Genomic DNA, 18,755 nt, shown 5'->3' with positions numbered 1-18,755 from the left:
CATCCATAATATATATTATACAGACTGTATACTCTGTGTGTTATAATATATAATATATAATATCTATATCCATTCGTCACCTTATTAAACTAATGGCCTAAGTCATTTTTTCAAGGTTTTCAGGAAAAATAAAAAACTGATCCAGAACAAAACTATATGATATTTCTTAATCATTTCACCCAAAATGTTTATAACAAATTATGACTATTTAAATAGAAATAACACGGTCTGTCAGTTATGTAACATAAGAGATTTAAAGATAAAGATAAAGATAAAGAAAACTTTGTCCATTAAATTGACATAAAATGGAAATTTGTCTTTGGCACACCAGCAGTCAGTTACAACAATAAAACATTACAAAAATACACAGGTGCATTAAAATACTATATAAAAATGCACTCACATTAACACAACAACAGTGGTCATGAGCAGTGGCAATTTAGACTATTTAAACATTTTCTTCTTCTTAAAATGTCCACAGCAGTTGGCACAAACGACGTTTTGTAACCCTTCTTGTTTGCTAATTTTGCCCTAAGCCTCCTGCCCGATGGCATCAAGTGAAACTCAGAGTGAAGAGGATGGGTAGAATCACTGTAAATCTGAATTGCTTTTTTGGTTATGGAGCGGTTGTATAAATAGGTTTACATAGGATTAAACCTGACTTAGGCCAAAATAAAAAGCAAAACAAATTACAAAATGGCCTAAATCAGTAAATAATTTGGCTTAAGTCACAAAACCGTGTGACTTAGGCCAAACAAAGGGCCTATTTTGTCCTAAGTCACACTAGGGAGTTAGGCCATTATACTAAAAGGGGCGTGAACAGCATGATCCTTTTCAATTAGGAGATGGGCCATTTTACCAGAGGTGGCCAGTGTCATGAGGACCTGACTTAGGCAAAAATATAATTTTCCTCAAAAAATGACTTAGGCCATTAGTTTAATAAGGTGACGTTAATATATATTATACTATTATAGTACAGACTGTATACTCTGTGTGTTATAATATATACTCTCTATATCCATAATATATATTATACTTCAGATACTCTGGTCGTCAGGGGCTGAGATTTATAAAAGGTCACTTTTGGCCGTTGACCTTCGGTCACCTGCAGATTTATCTATTTATTTTACATTTCTAGATGCTTTAGAGGAATATCTCATTTCAATGTAACTATTAGGATGATGTCATACTTTATGTCATGAAACAATAAAGTTCTCCACAAACTGTCTCTTTTCTCTCTCACTTTCATCTCACCACATCCCCACACACACACACACACACACACACACACACACACACACACACACACACACACACACACACACACACACACACACACACACTTTCATGACTACACAGTGTGTACTTATATTCTACTATTCAATTCAATTCAATTCAATTTTATTAAAGTGTCAAATCACAACAAGTTGTCTCAAGACACTTTACATGTAGAGCAGAGACCCCACAGTCCATCCTGAACAACAAGACACTTTACATGTAGAGAAGAGACCCCACAGTCCATCCTGAACAACAAGACACTTTACATGTAGAGCAGAGACCCCACAGTCCATCCTGAACAACAAGACACTTTACATGTAGAGAAGAGACCCCACAGTCCATCCTGAACAACAAGACACTTTACATGTAGAGCAGAGACCCCACAGTCCATCCTGAACAACAAGACACTTTACATGTAGAGAAGAGACCCCACAGTCCATCCTGAACAACAAGACACTTTACATGTAGAGCAGAGACCCCACAGTCCCATCCTGAACAACAAGACACTTTACATGTAGAGCAGAGACCCCACAGTCCATCCTGAACAACAAGACACTTAACATGTAGAGCAGAGACCCCACAGTCCATCCTGAACAACAAGACACTTTACATGTAGAGCAGAGACCCCACAGTCCATCCTGAGCAACAAGACACTTTACATGTAGAGCAGAGACCCCACAGTCCATCCTGAACAACAAGACACTTTACATGTAGAGCAGAGACCCCACAGTCCATCCTGAGCAACAAGACACTTTACATGTAGAGCAGAGACCCCACAGTCCATCCTGAACAACAAGACACTTTACATGTAGAACAGAGACCCCACAGTCCATCCTGAGAAACAAGACTCTAATGTAGAGCAGAGACCCCACAGTCCATCCTGAGCAAGCAATTTGGCAACGAAAAACTCCCTCTTAACTGGAAGAAACGCCAGGCAGACCCTAGGCTCTAGGGTGGGGGCCTTCTGCCTCGACCGTGTCCAAACAAAAGAAACCAAACAAAACACACAACCCATGACTACACACAGCAGCACTTCTCCTTAATGTCATCTTTCACTTCTTCTTCTTACTTTGTGAAAGTTGCAAACGTTCAGTTTTACAGAAGTTAGTCTGACGTTGTAAACAAACACTTCCCTCTGTGAGGTGAAGAGAAGTGACCGACACAAAGGCTGCTTCATCATGTGTGATATTATATATATATATATATATACATACATATATTACATATATGATAATCTATTCATGATAATGAATAGATTGAGGACATTGATAGCTTCACAACATTGTATTAATAGAATATAAAGTGTGAATATCATATTTGATCTTGGCTCTGCTAACATTACTCCCTGCTCAGCATATTATAAGACAACCATTTAAGAGCAGGGAGATACACATCTATGACAACCTTTATGGTTACTTTACTCTTTACTCTGCAAAGCACAAACATCATTCAGTGAAAACGCTGACAGGAAGAGGAAGTAGAATGGATGAGGTGAGCTTCCTGTCAGTAGACCGTCAATCAGGTCAGCTGATTGACACACGTCACATACAGTAGCTGTGTAAACCTCTCCCCTCACAGGATACGGCATTTCAGCATCGCGTAGCACAGAGTACAGAACACTTCCCTTTGGTACACTAGGCTACATAAACAGAGAGATATTATTGTGGACGTTCATAAACATCCAGAATGAAGACGTTGCTGTTTGTCTTCATGGCGGTAAGTTCTGTCAATTCAATCTCTACTCAATTCAATTCAATTCAATTCAATTCAATTCAATTGAGCTTTATTGACATGAGAACACATACATTTACATTGCCAAAGCATGTGTCAAAACATAGTAAAAACTATTTAAGAAAGACATGGGGAAAGCTGGAGCGGTTCAGCATTGTGTAAAACAGAGCTATATTTAGCATTGTGTAAAACAGAGCTATATTTAGCATTGTGTAAAACAGAGCTATATTCTGAGAACTATTTTGCGGTTTGCAGCCAAATATATACATATAATTCTGGGGGTCCTCCTTGCATGAAAAAGTTTGAGAACCACTGATATATATACTGTATATTATATGATATATATTATATGATATATATACTGTATATTATATGATATATATTATATGATATATATACTGTATATTATATGATATATATTATATGATATCTATACTGTATATTATTGAAACATACGTTTTTCAGAAAACTGTTCATTGCAATTATTTGTATGATCGACAATTAATCATCAACTAATATTCCATGATGTTGACACATTGCCATAGCTGGTGGGAGCGTCCAGTGCCAAGGTGTTCACACGATGTGAGTGGGCCAGGGTCCTCAAGGGCTATGGGATGGATGGTTACCGTGGTTACAGCCTGCCTAACTGTGAGTACAACAACCTATTGTTTATCGTTCAGGCCACCGGTTACCAAGGTGTGGTCCGGGGACCCCCAGGGGTCCTTGAGGGGGTTCCAGGGGGGTCCCCAGCAAAATGACTGATAGTTAGGAACCAAATGGACCCTTACAGGTCTGTAACTCTGAGAGTGTACAAATGGAACCAAATGGATCTATAACCCATGAAGCCTTGAATTCATGGAGATTTTAAACAGATTCCTGAGCCAATAATTCAATATTTGTCGTGTCCGCTATGTAGGACATCAATGTAAAACTAAATAACAGAATAATATAAAGTCTAAAACAACTCTCACAGTGTTAATCACTGATGATTCAGCTTCAGAGACAATGTTTTATATATAGTTTTGATCTTATTAACTTCAGTTAGTCACATACTGTGTTATTGTCTCAGGAATGAGACAATAACTATAACAGATCTCTATGTATCTGCTATTTTCAAAGAAAACTTGGAGATTATTGTTTTTTAAATGTTTTTGAAACATTTTCAAATCTTGTCCCTGGCACAACATTATTTTCAGATGGGGTCCGTGGAAAAATCCATAACAATTTGGGGGTCCTTGACATGAAAATGTTTCAGAACCACTGGCTTAAACAACATTAGAAAACAAGCCTAAATAATCAACTCCACTTTACAAACAAATACAAAAAAACACAACTACCAATATTTACAAGAGACTTTACAGAAAGACAAGCTCAACGTCGCTTATAAAAAACAGACATGGCAACGCTGATGATTGTAGTTTTTTCACCCTAGGGGTGTGTCTGTCCAAGTGGGAGTCGGACTACAACACGCAGGCGACCAATCACGACACAGACGGCTCCACGGACTATGGGATCTTCCAGCTCAACAGTCGCTTCTGGTGTGACGATTACCAGACCCCTGGAGGGGTCAACGTGTGTGGGGTCCGGTGCCAAGGTCTGTGTGTGTGTGTGTGTGTGTGTGTGTGTGTGTGTGTGTGTGTGTGTGTGTGTGTGTGTGTGTGTGTGTGTGCGTGTGTGTGACTGTGTGTGTGTGTGTGTGTGTGTGTGTGTGTGTGTGTGTGTGTGTGTGTGTGTGTGTGTGTGTGTGTGTGTGTGTGTGTGTGTGTATGTGTGTGTGTGTAGTGGAAGTGGAAAAAGTAATCAAATGTTTTAATTAAGTAAAAGTATCAATACTGCAATGTTACAAGTAAAAGTCCAGAATTCAAAGTTTACTTGATTAAAAGTACAGAAGTATTGGTATCCAAATGTACTCAAAGTACCAAAAGTAAACATACTAAAATGTTTTAAAATAGCAGATCTACAAGCTCATAACGCGTTGTGAGCTTGTAGGTCTGCTATTTTCAAATAGCCTAGGTATAAAATAGGGCTGAAGTGGTTAATGTATGTTTTATAATGTTATAATGTAATCATCACCTGTTGTTTCTGTGAACGTCCGCTTTAAACTACAGATGTATGTATGTGTTTATAAAGTACAGATGTGTTTGTTATTAAACTACACAATTATGTGTTTATAAAGTACAGATGTATATTCTCTCTCCAGCTCTTTATTAAACAGAAAATGCATTTCGTTTCAGTTTCAGTTTCATTTCCAAATTTATCCAATCAGGATAGAGAACTTAATCAGGATATAGATTAAACATGTGAAATTGGAAGTGATGACACTAAGTAATGAGCATGCAAAATTGGAACTGGAACACTATAAAAATGAAGCTTAAAAATGGGTACTTTCTCCTGATTGGTGAGATTTTGACACCTACCGGAAAATGTATTTTCTGTTTATTAAAGAGCTGGAGAGACGGGGAGACTCCTGTTACTGAACAAACACTCTATAGCAATGATTACTATCAGAATATAGTGCTTTAACCTTTTAACTAAATACTTTTTGTTTTAACTTTACTTTTTATATTTAAATACAGATGTATGCGATTATGAAGTACAGATGTATATTTAAATACAGATGTATATTTAAATACAGATGTATTTTGTGTGTTTGGTCTCAGATCTGCTGACTGATGATGTCAGTGTAGCGATCCGTTGTGCTAAACGTGTTGTTCAGGATCCTAACGGCATCGCAGCATGGTGAGATTATTATTATTATTAATTTTATTTTAAGTAGCAAAAAACACAGGTGTTGCTAAGCAGAAACCATCTTCATATTTCAACTTTTTTAGATTTTTCATCAAGAAAAAAATAGCCAGATCTACAAGGTCACAACAACATGTCACACGATGCATTGAGAGCTTGTAGATCTGCTGTTTTCACGATTTCTGAACGTTCTCGTTCCATTTCCTGAAAGGTTTCCACAGTAACCATGACAACCATTAAAACCATTACATTTCTACAGAGGGTCTAAAAGTGTGGTCCAGGGACCCTTACAGGCCTGTAACTCTGAGAGTGTACACATGAACCAAATGAACCCTTACAGGTCTGTAACTCTGAGAGTGTACACATGAACCAAATGGACGCTTACAGGCCTGTAACTCTGAGAGTGTACACATGAACCAAATGAACCCTTACAGGTCTGTAACTCTGAGAGTGTACACATGAACCAAATGGACCCTACAGGTCTGTAACTCTGAGAGTGTACACATGAACCAAATGGACCCTACAGGCCTGTAACTCTGAGAGTGTACACATGAACCAAATGGACCCTTACAGGTCTGTAACTCTGAGAGTGTACACATGAACCAAATGGACCCTTAGTGGTTCATTTGGCTCCATTAGTACACTTGAAATTAAAGAGTTACAGAACCACTGGTATTATAATAGTATATCAGACAGTAAGTGCAACCCTAGTTGTTTATGGTTATTTGTTTATGGCTGTGTGTTTATGGTTATGTGTTTATGGTTATGTTTTAGGGTGGCTTGGCGTCGTCACTGTCAGTACCAAGACCTGAGCTCCTGGCTGGATGGATGTGAACTGTGATCCATCCATCATCCATCCATCATCCATCATCCATCATCCATCATCCATCATCCATCATCCATCCATCATCCATCCATCATCCATCCAGTGGATATGAGGGAATATATCTCTCTGCTCTGTCTAGTCATTCATTCACATAAATGTTTCTAATAACTTCGATCTGATCGTTATAAATGATATAAATACATATATATATTATTCTGCTCTGTCTAGCCTATAAGTCATTCATCCACACACATGTTAATAACTTTGATTTGATCATTAAACAACAATCTGCATTCATAAGAAATTCTCTGAGAACTTATTTTATTTTCACAAATATAAATACCTCCATATATATATATACCTCTCAGCTAAGGGCTCCCTATTTGAAAACTCTAGTTACTTTGTAGATTTTGATTATTATTACAAAAACATACATTAACCACTTCAGCCTTATATACATTTCATCCATCTGAAAATAGCAGATCTAAAAGCTCACAATGCGTCACAATGCGACACATTGTGAGCTTGTAGATCTGCCATTTTCTAAAGATTTGTTTACATATATTTTGATATCAATACTTTTTTAAATGGTAAATAAATGGTAAATTGTTCATTTAAATAGCGCTCAAGTACATGTTTAATTCTGGACTTTTACTTGTAACAGAGTATTTCTACAGTGCAGTATTAATACTTTTACTTGAGTAAAAAATTTGATTTTTCCACCACTGATTAGTATCATTGTTCACACCTGTGTGTTCATGTTGTTGTTTCAGGTCTATATTTCTGTGTGTTCATGTTGTTGTTTCAGGTCTATATTTCTGTGTGTTCATGTTGTTGTTTCAGGTCTATAGATCTGCAGAAAAGCTCTGAAATACAATCATAATGAAAGCAAAACCAACTTATAAAAGACATTTCTTACCTTTGATCTTCTTTCTTTCATTGAAACTTCTCCAAAACGTCTCCAAAGTCCATCTGTTTGTCTTAAGCCCAAAAATAACTCACACTTAGCTTCTTAAATTCATTTATAAACTGAATTCATAACTTAATAACAGTTGAAAAGAAAGAGAATAAACTATAATCTTCTGTCATGTGTTTGTTGTTTCTTCCTGTCTGCCAGACAGGGTTGCCAGATTCTGTCTGCCACATAGTGTTGCCAGATTCTGTGACAGAAAACAAGTGACCAGGTCTACAAAAACAAGCCCAAAAAAGTGACAGATCTACAAGCTCACAACGCGTCGCAATTCGACACGTTGTGAGCTTGCAGAAATCTTTTCTTAATATGTGGAATATCTTTTATGTTGGGGGGGGGGCTGACACAACGTATTGTCAGATGGGGGTCTGCGGACAAATAGTCTACATATTAATTTGGGGGTCTTTGACATGACAATGTTTGAGAACCACTGGTTTAAACAACATTTAGGAAGCAAAGACCAAAGAATCAACTACCCTATAGAAACAATTTGTGTTGAAAGTTTTTTTTCAGATTGCTAATTAAACAAACCTAAGAGCACATAATGATTTAAAATGTAGATCTATATACATCAACCACAGCTCTGCTGAAGGAACACATGTATTTTACAAAGACACATTATTTATTACACAATTCAAACACATTGTTTTGGTAAATGTTATGAGAAATAAAAAAAATACAATTAAAAAAAAAAGGCAATATCTAATCTATGCCATAATGTGGCCTGATTATCCTGGATTAATAAGTGTGAAAACATTAACGTTTGAAACGCTGTATTAGAAGCATGTAAACTCTGAACACAAGTATAACTTAAAAATAATTAACGCTCTGGTTGAGATCAAAGCCAAGCTGTGACACTAATACGTTTTGCACGTTTTAAAACCTTAACGTTTTCATTGCTTTCATGACTGTGATTTGGTAATTGCTTTGGTACATGTTTAGATTAGAGCATAGCAGGGGTCCTCAACATTTTCAGGCCAAGGACCCCCTAGCCGAGAGAAAGATGAAGCAGGGACCCCCTCTACATTGTCTAAAATTGTGTTTCAGATTTTTTTACTGCTCTTTTCCCCCTCTACACCAAACCTTGTTGCCAAAAATAGCCGATCTACAAGCTCACGTTGTGAGCTTGTAGATCGGCTATTTTCGGCTAAAGTTCTCCTCAGAAAAGGGATGCTATATAGAGGGTTCAAGTGGTTAATGTAAAAAAAATATTAATAATCATATCACACAATGATTTGGCGGCCCCCCTGTAATTACTCTGAGGACCCCCTAGGGGTCCCGGACCCCCTGTTGAAGACCCCTGGATTAGAGCTTGGAGATGTGAGTATATTATTTAACTAGGTAGATGTTTGTAAAGAAAAGCCTCACATACAATACAACGGTTTCATGATGCATGGTTTTGTGTCAAACAAACATAAATACAAAAATAAAACTGTCATATTTTCCACATGCAAAATGTGTAAAACAATAAGCTGTCATACATCAATGAAAGAACATCAAACATAATGGAAATGAGGAGGAATCCACGTCTCTGTACCGTCCAACAAACACAAAGTACAGGAATTATATTTATAAAAAACATACCCAGCTGGTGTGAAATCTGAACCCACTTATGTTTCTCACTTAACAGTAAACAAACCAACATACAGTATAAGTGTATACAGGGTATCTGCACATTTATAAAGTTACAATTTAAAGACTTTTAAGACTTTCTAATACCTCCAAAAATGTAAAAAGGCAATTAATTGGCTTTATTTATTTATTACCTAAGGAAGCGGCAAATATTGTAAAAATGTAATGTCTCAACTCCAACAATTCCATGTGCTTGTCACTCCCTGACAAGCACATGGAATAGTTGGAGTTGGTTCAAATATGATTATTTGGGGAGGGTCCCCAGTTCAAATATGGTTATTTTGGTTCAACTTTGAGAACCACTGGTAAATACAGTATATATGTATAAACAGTAGGCCTAGGTTTTCTTCCAGTAGAGTATGTGGTTCAATGCATGTCACAAACTCCTGGCTGATATTTGCATTGTTTTGTTTGTATAGTATTGCATTGCATTGCATTGGATTGGATTGGATTGCATTGCAGACAATGGCGACGCCTCCAGACATACCCGTATGTGTGTCAGTCTGACAGACAGACCTTGTACTGGTTCTCATGGGCTGTAATGTCCTTGTGCCACGATGAGGGAACCCAGAGGAATCAAACCCACGACGTCCTCAGAGCATGGTGGAGGCAGAGCGCTGCTTGCGTGTGGAGGATGATGTCATCTTCTTGTCCAGACTGAGCCGGCTCTGCGTCAGTGCGGGGTCGACCCCGTACTGCGACCTGGGCGGGGCTATGCTGGTGACCTCGTGGCGGTCGGCGAACAGGAGCCTCTCGTTGGCGTGGCGAACCCTGAGCGCCTTCTGGATGCGTTTCCCCACCAGGTACACCATCTCACACACACACATGAACACACACACCGCACTGGACACCACCATGAAGATGGTGAAGATCTTCTTCTCTGTAGGACGACTGATGAAGCAGTCTACTGTGTTGGGACAGGGCTCTAACGAGCACTTAGACAACCTTAACGAGACAGAACACGTTCATGTGTTTAATTAGTTAACTGATGAAGCAGTCTACTGTGTTGGGACAGGGCTCTAACGAGCACTTAGACAACCTTAACGACACAGAACACATTCATGTGTTTAATTAGTTAAGTGATGAAGCAGTCTACTGTGTTGGGACAGGGCTCTAACGACCAGTGGTTCTCAAACTTTTTCATGTCAAGGACCCCCAAATTGACACTTATTAGCCCGCGGACCCCCATTTCAAAAAATAAGCCAGGGACCCCCATAAGAAAGATTTTTACGGCTCTAGCCGTAAAAATAATAATTTCAAGGACCCCCAGTTTGACATGCATTAGGTTACGAACCCCCATTTAATGGCATTCCTATCCTTGGGACCCCAATTTATATTGTAAAATCAATGTTAATGTAACTCTGAGAGTGTACAAATGGAACCAAATGGACCCGTTAGGGTCCATTTGGTTCCATTTGTACACTCTCAGAGTTACATACCCATAAGGGTCCATTTGGTTCCTATCCATCATTTAGCTGGGGACCCCCTGGAACCCTCTCAAGTACCCCTGGGGGTCCCCGGACCCCACTTTGAGAACCAATGACTTAGACAACCTTAACGAGACAGAACACATTCATGTGTTTAATTAGTTAACTGATGAAGCAGTCTACTGTGTTGGGACAGGACAGGTATATCCCGCTGCCAGGATCCTAATGACAATGCGTGAGCATGATCATATAACACCGGTCCTGTTCTCACTGCACTGGCTCCCCGTCTCAGCCAGGATCCACTACAAGGTCCTACTAATCACCCACAACTGCATAAATGGACACGCCCCTCCCTACCAACAGGAATTAATTAAGACCCCACAAAATTCCACCCGCACCCTCAGATCTACGAGCAGATTCCTCCTCCATGTCCCTGGTACAAATCTACATACTATGGAGGACCGGGCCTTCTGCTCGGCATATATATATGTCACAGGGAAATTGGCATTCCAGGGAAATTGAAAGGGGAGCGCTTGTTTTTAGGCGCAGGGCTGCGAGGCAGGGCTTTGATGCGAGGACGACAACGACAACATCACAACCAGGAAGCCTCAGTGGCGCACTTCGATAATCATTGGACTCCCCTTCCATTACTACTGGGAGTCTGGGTTTGACTCCCGCTTGGGACAACCACGCACTACTTTTCGCCGATAAAGTATAGTTTTGGACCATGACGGAGGCGCGCCGACTCAGCAGACCTTGAGGCCGAGGAGTCGCGCCCGAGCGTCTCCAGGCGCGAGTGCCCGCGACGACCGGTCGATGGTCTGCTAGACGACTAAGCGCCGTCCGAGTTATGTACCGATAGGCACAGACACTAACATAGCCCGCCCGCCCCGCCCCCTTGCCCCCTTGTGCTTCAACTGCATGGAATAAGGCTGTTCGCGGGTGTATGTGTGTGTGTGTGTGTGTGTGTGTGTGTGTGTGTGTGTGTGTGTGTGTGTGTGTGTGTGTGTGTGTGTGTTTGCGCGCGCGTGCGCACATGCGTGTGTGTGTGCTCGTTTGTGAGCGTGTGCATGCATGCGTGTGTGGTGTATGTAGGGCTCATGTCTGGCTTGCATTGCCCTCTAGCGTTGGTTCTACAGAATTGCCTGGGGGGCGGTGAAAACAAGCGCTCCCCTTTCAATTTCCCTGGAATGCCAATTTTTTAATGAATATGAATTACCTGGGCATGTCATATCCATGGTAGATCCTGTAGAGGATGTAGAGGAAGGCCGTATCAAAGCCAGCCTTAAAGATGAGGCTGAGCAGGTAGGTCCACCACAGACCTCCTCTCTTCTTTCCAGGGTTCGCGTAGAGATGATGACCTTCATGCTGCGCCGTGTAGCGACTGTCCTTCTGCTCTCTGAACTTCACATGAGCCACCACCATCAGAGAGGGACACGTGACGAAGATCAGCTGTAAGGCCCACAGGCGGATGTGTGAGATGGGGAAGATGCTGTCATAGCACACTGTGGTACAACCAGGCTGAAACATATAGAAATATACATTATAATATGTTTATAAGATGTTTATATGATGATGTCATGGACGGACACACGGACGGACACACAGACAGACGGACGGAGGGTAAAACATACTCTCTCGCCAAGCCTTCGGCTATAAATAGCAAAATCACTTCAAAAAATCATTTATATTTTTTGAAGTGACCATCACTGTGATGACCACTGTTGTTTCTAAATATGAATGGGGTGTGATTTTCTGTCTCCGCCAGGAGAGTTTTACCCTCCGTGTGTGTGTCCGTCTCAGCCAAGCTAACATTGGTCAAGTGACACGTGACAATATGTAATATAAATAGGTAAGACAGGATTAATCAGGAACAGTACTGGCAGAGACCTGTGCTCTGAGGAGCACATTTTCTAGTTTTAATGTTGTTCTATGCTTCTGCTTTTCTTTTTTGCTTCATTGTCAAAGTTGTGACATTGTAATGTGATGCAAATGTTTGTTATCAGGGCGTCCTTGAAAAAGAGAGCTTTGCTCTCAATGGGTTTCCCTGAATAAATAAAGGAAACAGAAAGAAAGAAAGACCACTGAAATCTTATGATATTTAGTCGACTAAAACTTGACTCAAACTAAAACATTCCTGATGACTAAAATATGAAACTAAATGGAATTTCATTCAAAAGACTCTATGACTAAAACTACATCTTTATAATGGTAATCCCCTCATCGATGATGTCACTGGTAGGCAGATTTCTGAACTGTCAGCCCACCAAAGAAACTGGGCCTCTTCCTTACTTCCTTCACAGGTGTTACCAATTATTCTAATGAAGGCTCTGTTCCATTTAGTGTAACACAGTGGTTCTAATGAAGGCTCTGTTCCATTTAGTGTAACACAGTGGTTCTAATGAAGGCTCTGTTCCATTTAGTGTAGCACAGTGGTTCTAATGAAGGCTCTGTTCCATTTAGTGTAACACAGTGGTTCTAATGAAGGCTCTGTTCCATTTAGTGTAACACAGTGGTTCTAATGAAGGCTCTGTTCCATTTAGTGTAACACAGTGGTTCTAATGAAGGCTCTGTTCCATTTAGTGTAACACAGTGCTTCTCAAACATTTACATTTCAAGGACCCCCATAACTCTGAGAGTGTACAAATGGTCTCAAAGGTCCTTGAGGGGGTTCCAAATGGACCCTTCATATTTTGAATTATCAATTTCTAATCAATGGAGCAATTATTTTTGATTTCTTGTCCACCTTTGGAGTTACATCATGACAAGGTAAATACACAACCCAAACCTCTACCAAAGTGGTCTTGGCCTTTAAGGCAGTGGTTCTAAAACTTTTTCATGTCGAGGACCCCCAAATTGACACTTATTAGCCCGCGGACCCCCCTTTTGAAAAGATAAGCCAGGGTCCCCCATAAGAGAAGGTTTTTTACGGCTCTAGCAGTGATTCTCAACCATATTAATTTCAAGGACCCCCAGTTTGACATGCATTAGGCTGCGGACCCCCATTTAATGGCATTTCTATCTCTGGGACCCCAATTTATATTGTTAATTTAACTCCGAGAGTGTACAAATGGAACCAAATGGACCCATCAGGGTCCATTTGGTTCCATTTGTATACTCTCAGAGTTACAGACCCATAAGGCTCCATTTGATGGGGGTCCCCCTGGAACCCCCTCAAGTACCCCTGGGGGTCCCGGGACCCCACTTTGAGAACCAATGCTTTAAGGTATTAGTGTTGGATAGAGTGTATATATTGCTCACCTGTCTGGTGTTGCAGACAAAGTCTTTGCTCTCGTCTCCCCAGACCCTCTGAGCGGCGACCACAAAGACCATGACTCTGAACACAAACACCATGGAGAGCCACACCCTGCCAAACACCGTGGAGTATTTATTAACCCCGCTCAGCAGGCTCTCTAATGCTGACCAGTTCATCTCTGCTGCTGCTGCCCCCTACTGGCCTGGAGGATACCACCACCACCACCCTGAGAGAGAGAGAGAGAGAGAGAGAGAGAGAGAGAGAGAGAGAGAGAGAGAGAGAGAGGTGGAAAAGCAGAAGAAACATAAGTATAAGATAGGGTCTGCTCATAATGGTTAGTTACAATGGTGTAAAGTAACTAAGTACATTTACTCAAGTTACTTAAGTACACTTTTGAGCAGTTTTGACTTTCCTGGAGTATTTCCCATTTTCAATACTTTTACTTCTACTCCACTACATCTCCCAGTTACTAGTTACTTTGCAGATATCAATTATTATTATAAAACACACACTAACCACTTTAGTTCTATTTTATACATGGGCTATTTGAAAGTAGCAGATCTGACTGTGTGTGTCCAGTGTGTTAGCGACCGGAAATTAGTAAGATTAATCAGCTGTGTGTGTTTGTGTGTGCGCGCGTGTGTGTGTGTGTGTGTGTGTGTGTGTGTGTGTGTGTGTGTGTGTGTGTGTGTGTGTGTGTGTGTGTGTGTGTGTGTGTGTGTGTGTGTGTGTCAGATAGCAAACAAAGCTGTGTTTACATTGAATAGTGTTGTCGTCTCCATAGCAACAGCATGGACACAGTAAAGAAATTATAAATATTATATCTCCATTTACAGACCCCCCCCCCCCCTCCACATCCAAGGAACCCTAGAGGTCCCGGACCCCCTGTTGAAGACCCCTGGTGTAGCAGACAAGAGTTTGTGTCAAATCAACCAAAACACACTTTGTTTATCTACATATGACCTGTCTCACTGCAACTGTTTATGAGTTCAGACAGACAGACAGACAGACAGACAGACAGACAGACAGACAGACAGACAGACAGGCAGCAGGCAGTAGACAGACAGGCAAACAGACAGACAGACAGACAGACAGACAGACAGACAGACAGACAGACAGACAGACAGACAGGCAGGCAGCAGGCAGCAGACAGACAGCCAAACAGACAGACAGACAGACAAACAGACAGACAGACAGACAGACAGACAGACAGACAGACAGACAGGCAGGCAGAACTGTTTGGATTGAAGTAAAATATTTACATTTCAGTAAAACGTCTCAACATGAGATGTTCCTGTTTAACACTTTAATCTCTGGATTAAAACATTGCTGTAATTAAGAACAATTTTGAGGTTCTTTTACTTTGTGCCACCATATATATATATATATATATATATATATATATATATATATATATATATATATATATATACAACAATATGGCAACAATATCCTCTTGTTGATGATGGAAAATCTAAATCTGGTTGTAAATATGTTTTATTTTGATGTGGTGTTATAATTAAACTTAATGTTGTTATGACACATAAATATGTTTTATAGGGGGCGCTGTGTTACTCTCTGGCTCTGTAGCCGACGGGTAATATAACGTAAGCGGCTACGGAGCCAGAGGTCAGGGGTCAGGGTTCGTCTCCCAGCCGGCGCTGCTCTTCTAAATCAGGGGTTCTCAAACTTTTTTGGCCCAGGTACCCCTTGGAGGGGAGATTTTTTTCCAGGTACCCCCTCATCCTCGCAGCACCGATAAGCATTATACTTACGACCACATGTGTACATTTAGATGCCATTGGAACTATTTGTATTAAACAACGTTTCAATCAAAATCTTTCAGACCCATTTCATAGTCATAAACAGAAACCACTACCACTATATGAATCATGTGCCAATAGTAATTTGATTAAAGTTGCTTTTGTGTAAAAACTCACAGAACACTTTTCAAGTAAGTGATCTTAATGGTTCAGACTTCAGAAAATGAACACTTCTACAGTCCTAATAAAAACAGACATGTAAAATGACCAGTCTGGTGACTTTTAGTAGGTTCTTCAATTTAAAAAGAATAAACGTATTGTTAGGGATATTCAATATTGACTTTTTTGCCAATATCCGATATTCCGATATTGTCCAACTCTTAATTTCCGATTCCGATAGGATATCAACCGATACCAACATATGCGGTACCATATCTTTTCACCAAAAGTCAACTAATTGTCAGGTAACAACATCACATATCTAATCAAATAAAATAGTTTTAATATCAATGTAATATCTAATAAATATCTAATACATCTAATATGTATACAGTGATGTTGTTAGGTTTTCAATCATTTGAATGAGTCCCACTAATCTTAGATTAGATGTTGGTCTATTTGACAGTGCAAAAGCATAATTGCCTCTGATGCCTATAACATTAACGAGCGTCAACGAGCGTCAGCTGGAAACAGACACACACACCTGCCCTTTGCAGTGCTCTAATTTGAAAGTGAGTGGAGTCTGTCTCATTTCTCTGCAAAAGCCTTTGAATATGATGGAATATGATTAAGGATTACTGTGATTACTGTAAGCTCACATTTCATATCACACACACCATTACAGTAAGAAGTTATGCAACTTTCACTAGCCCCCCCCCATAAAAAAATATAATACAAACATGATTTTTTTTTCTTTTAATCTGTGAAATATTTCGCGGACCCCCTGGCCATCCGTCGCGGACCCCTGAGAACCGTGGTTCTAAATACTATTGTTTTACATTGTGACAGTTTGAATGAATCGCTTTGTCTGCTTGTAAATGTTGTCATCGTTAAAATGAAGGTCCACCCATCACTGTACTCCTCAGAACATTGTTTCTCAAAGTGGGGTACGGGGACCCCCAGGGGTACTTGAGGGGGTTCCAGGGGGTCCCTAAATCCAGGGGGCAGCTAAATGATGGATAGGAACCAAATGGACCCTTATGGGTCTGTAACTCTGAGAGTGTACAAATGGAACCAAATGGACCCTACACTCTCTGAGTTAAATTAACATTGATTTTACAATATGAATTGGGGTCTCAGAGGTATAAATGCCATTAAATGGGGGTTCACAGCCTAATGCATGTCAAACTGGGGGTCCTTGAAATTAAAATGGTTGAGAATCACTGCTAGAGCCGTAAAAACCTTCTCTTATGGGGGTCCCTGGCTTATCTTTTCAAATGGGGGTCCGCGGGGTAATAAGTGTCAATTTGGGGGTCCTTGACATGAAAAAGATTGAGAACCACTGCCTCAGAAGATAAATACATGTTGAATAAAGGTTAAATTAATCCCTGTTTGTTTTTGAGTGTTAAAGAGTGAGAACATATTCAAACATCCATTTGTGACTCTGAGTTAAATAAAACAGTTAGTAATAGTTAGTAATAGTTAGTAATAGTTAGTAATAGTTAGTCATAGTTAACAGTTGTAAGTTAAATAGAACCAAACAGAGTTACATGAACTATAACAAGGAACATAGTTTACATCAGATCTCACAGATCACCACTGGCTATATGATGTTCTGTAGATCTGTTAAAACCACAAGTAGAAACATGAACTTACCTGATCAGGCCCGGGTCTCACCTACAGACAGACAGACAGACAGACAGACAGACAGACAGACAGACTGTATTTCCACCGTCTGACCAAAACCCAAACAAAATCCAAACTGGAAAGAAATAAGCTAAATGTAAACTAACTCCCTCCTCTCTCTCTCTCTCTCTCTCTCTCTCTCTCTCTCTCTCTCTCTCTCTCTCTCTCTCTCTCTCTCTGTGTATCTCTCTCTCTCTCTCTCTCTCTCTGTGTATCTCTCTCTCTCTCTCTCTCTCTCTCTCTCTCTTTCTCCGCTCCCACCTTAGAAATCCTGCCAAACCAGATTCAACGTCATCACACACACACACACACACACACACACGCACGCGCACGCGCACACGCACACGCACACACACACACACTGGTAAACACCTGTGTGTGTGTGTGTGTGTGTGTGTGTGTGTGTGTGTGTGTGTGTGTGTGTGTGTGTGTGTGTGTGTGTTGTGTGTGTGTGTGTGTGTGTGTGTGTGTGTGTGTGTGTGTGTGTGTGTGTGTGTGTGTGTGTGTGTGATTAGGTATTCATGAGGTGTCATCTTACATGGCTGTAGGGACTGTGTGTGTGTGTGTGTGTGTGTGTGTGTGTGTGTGTGTGTGTGTGTGTGTGTGTGTGTGTGTGTGTGTGTGTGTGTGTGTGTGTGTGTGGGGAGGGGTGTGACTGATCATTCCTACAAGAATCGTGACAAGACCAGACACGCTCTACCTAGTGACACATGGGTCAGATAACTGGGGTATAGTATAGATAACTCCAGTGGTGTAAACTAAAGTAAATAAGAAGTACTGTACTAATTGTTGATAGTTTGGGGTCTTTTCTGCCTTTTCTGATACTTATTACACAGTGGAGATAGACAGGAAACACGAAGCAGAGGTTGTAACTTGTCAGGATTAGGGATTCAAACCCGCGACATGCGGGCAGGCTTTCTCTCTCTCTCTCTCTCTCTCTCTCTCTCTCTCTCTCTCTCTCTCTCTCTCTCTCTCTCTCTCTCTCTCTCTCTCTCTCTTAATATAGTGATATTTCTATAATTATATGAAATCATATGATAATATTATATAAAATCATATTATCATATAAAATAATATGATCATATATAATCATATTATCATATAAAATCATATTGTATAAAATCATATTATCATATAAAATAATATCATATATAATCATATTATCATATATAATCATATTATCATATATAATCATATTATCATATCATATAAAATCATATTGTATAAAATCATATTATCATTTAAAATCATAATAATCTATATCATTGTGTGAGCAGTGGAG

At 40.0% G+C, this 18,755-nt stretch overlaps 2 protein-coding genes across 3 annotated transcripts; one reads left to right on the top strand and one right to left on the bottom strand.

The window, feature by feature from the left end:
* Positions 1 to 2,860: 2,860 nt before the first annotated feature.
* Positions 2,861 to 7,668, top strand: LOC311036839 (lysozyme C II-like). Its single transcript, XM_084045844.1, has 5 exons — positions 2,861 to 2,994; positions 3,555 to 3,657; positions 4,442 to 4,603; positions 5,670 to 5,748; positions 6,529 to 7,668. Exons 1-5 carry the CDS (start codon positions 2,965 to 2,967, stop codon positions 6,593 to 6,595), a joined length of 441 nt encoding a protein of 146 aa, XP_083901970.1. The 5' UTR covers positions 2,861 to 2,964; the 3' UTR covers positions 6,596 to 7,668.
* Positions 7,669 to 8,690: 1,022 nt separating this feature from the next.
* LOC311035644 (gap junction beta-4 protein-like) lies at positions 8,691 to 17,629 on the bottom strand. 2 transcript variants are annotated; one of them, XM_084043965.1, is made up of 4 exons: positions 17,440 to 17,629; positions 13,871 to 14,091; positions 11,829 to 12,130; positions 8,691 to 10,127 (listed from the first exon to the last, which is right to left on the bottom strand). In XM_084043965.1, exons 2-4 carry the CDS (start codon positions 14,039 to 14,041, stop codon positions 9,776 to 9,778), a joined length of 825 nt encoding a protein of 274 aa, XP_083900091.1. In that variant the 5' UTR covers positions 14,042 to 14,091; positions 17,440 to 17,629; the 3' UTR covers positions 8,691 to 9,775. The 2 variants fall into 2 exon arrangements, with proteins under 2 accessions (XP_083900091.1, XP_083900090.1); XM_084043964.1 differs by having other exon boundaries at positions 17,444 to 17,629.
* Positions 17,630 to 18,755: the final 1,126 nt, after the last annotated feature.

This window comes from Gymnoscopelus microlampas (assembly GCF_963454915.1).
Source record: "Gymnoscopelus microlampas genome assembly, chromosome: 20".
Taxonomy (NCBI): domain Eukaryota; kingdom Metazoa; phylum Chordata; class Actinopteri; order Myctophiformes; family Myctophidae; genus Gymnoscopelus; species Gymnoscopelus microlampas.
The sequence above is the reverse complement of the archived record's forward strand: the minus strand, read 5'-3'. Positions and strand labels throughout refer to the sequence as shown.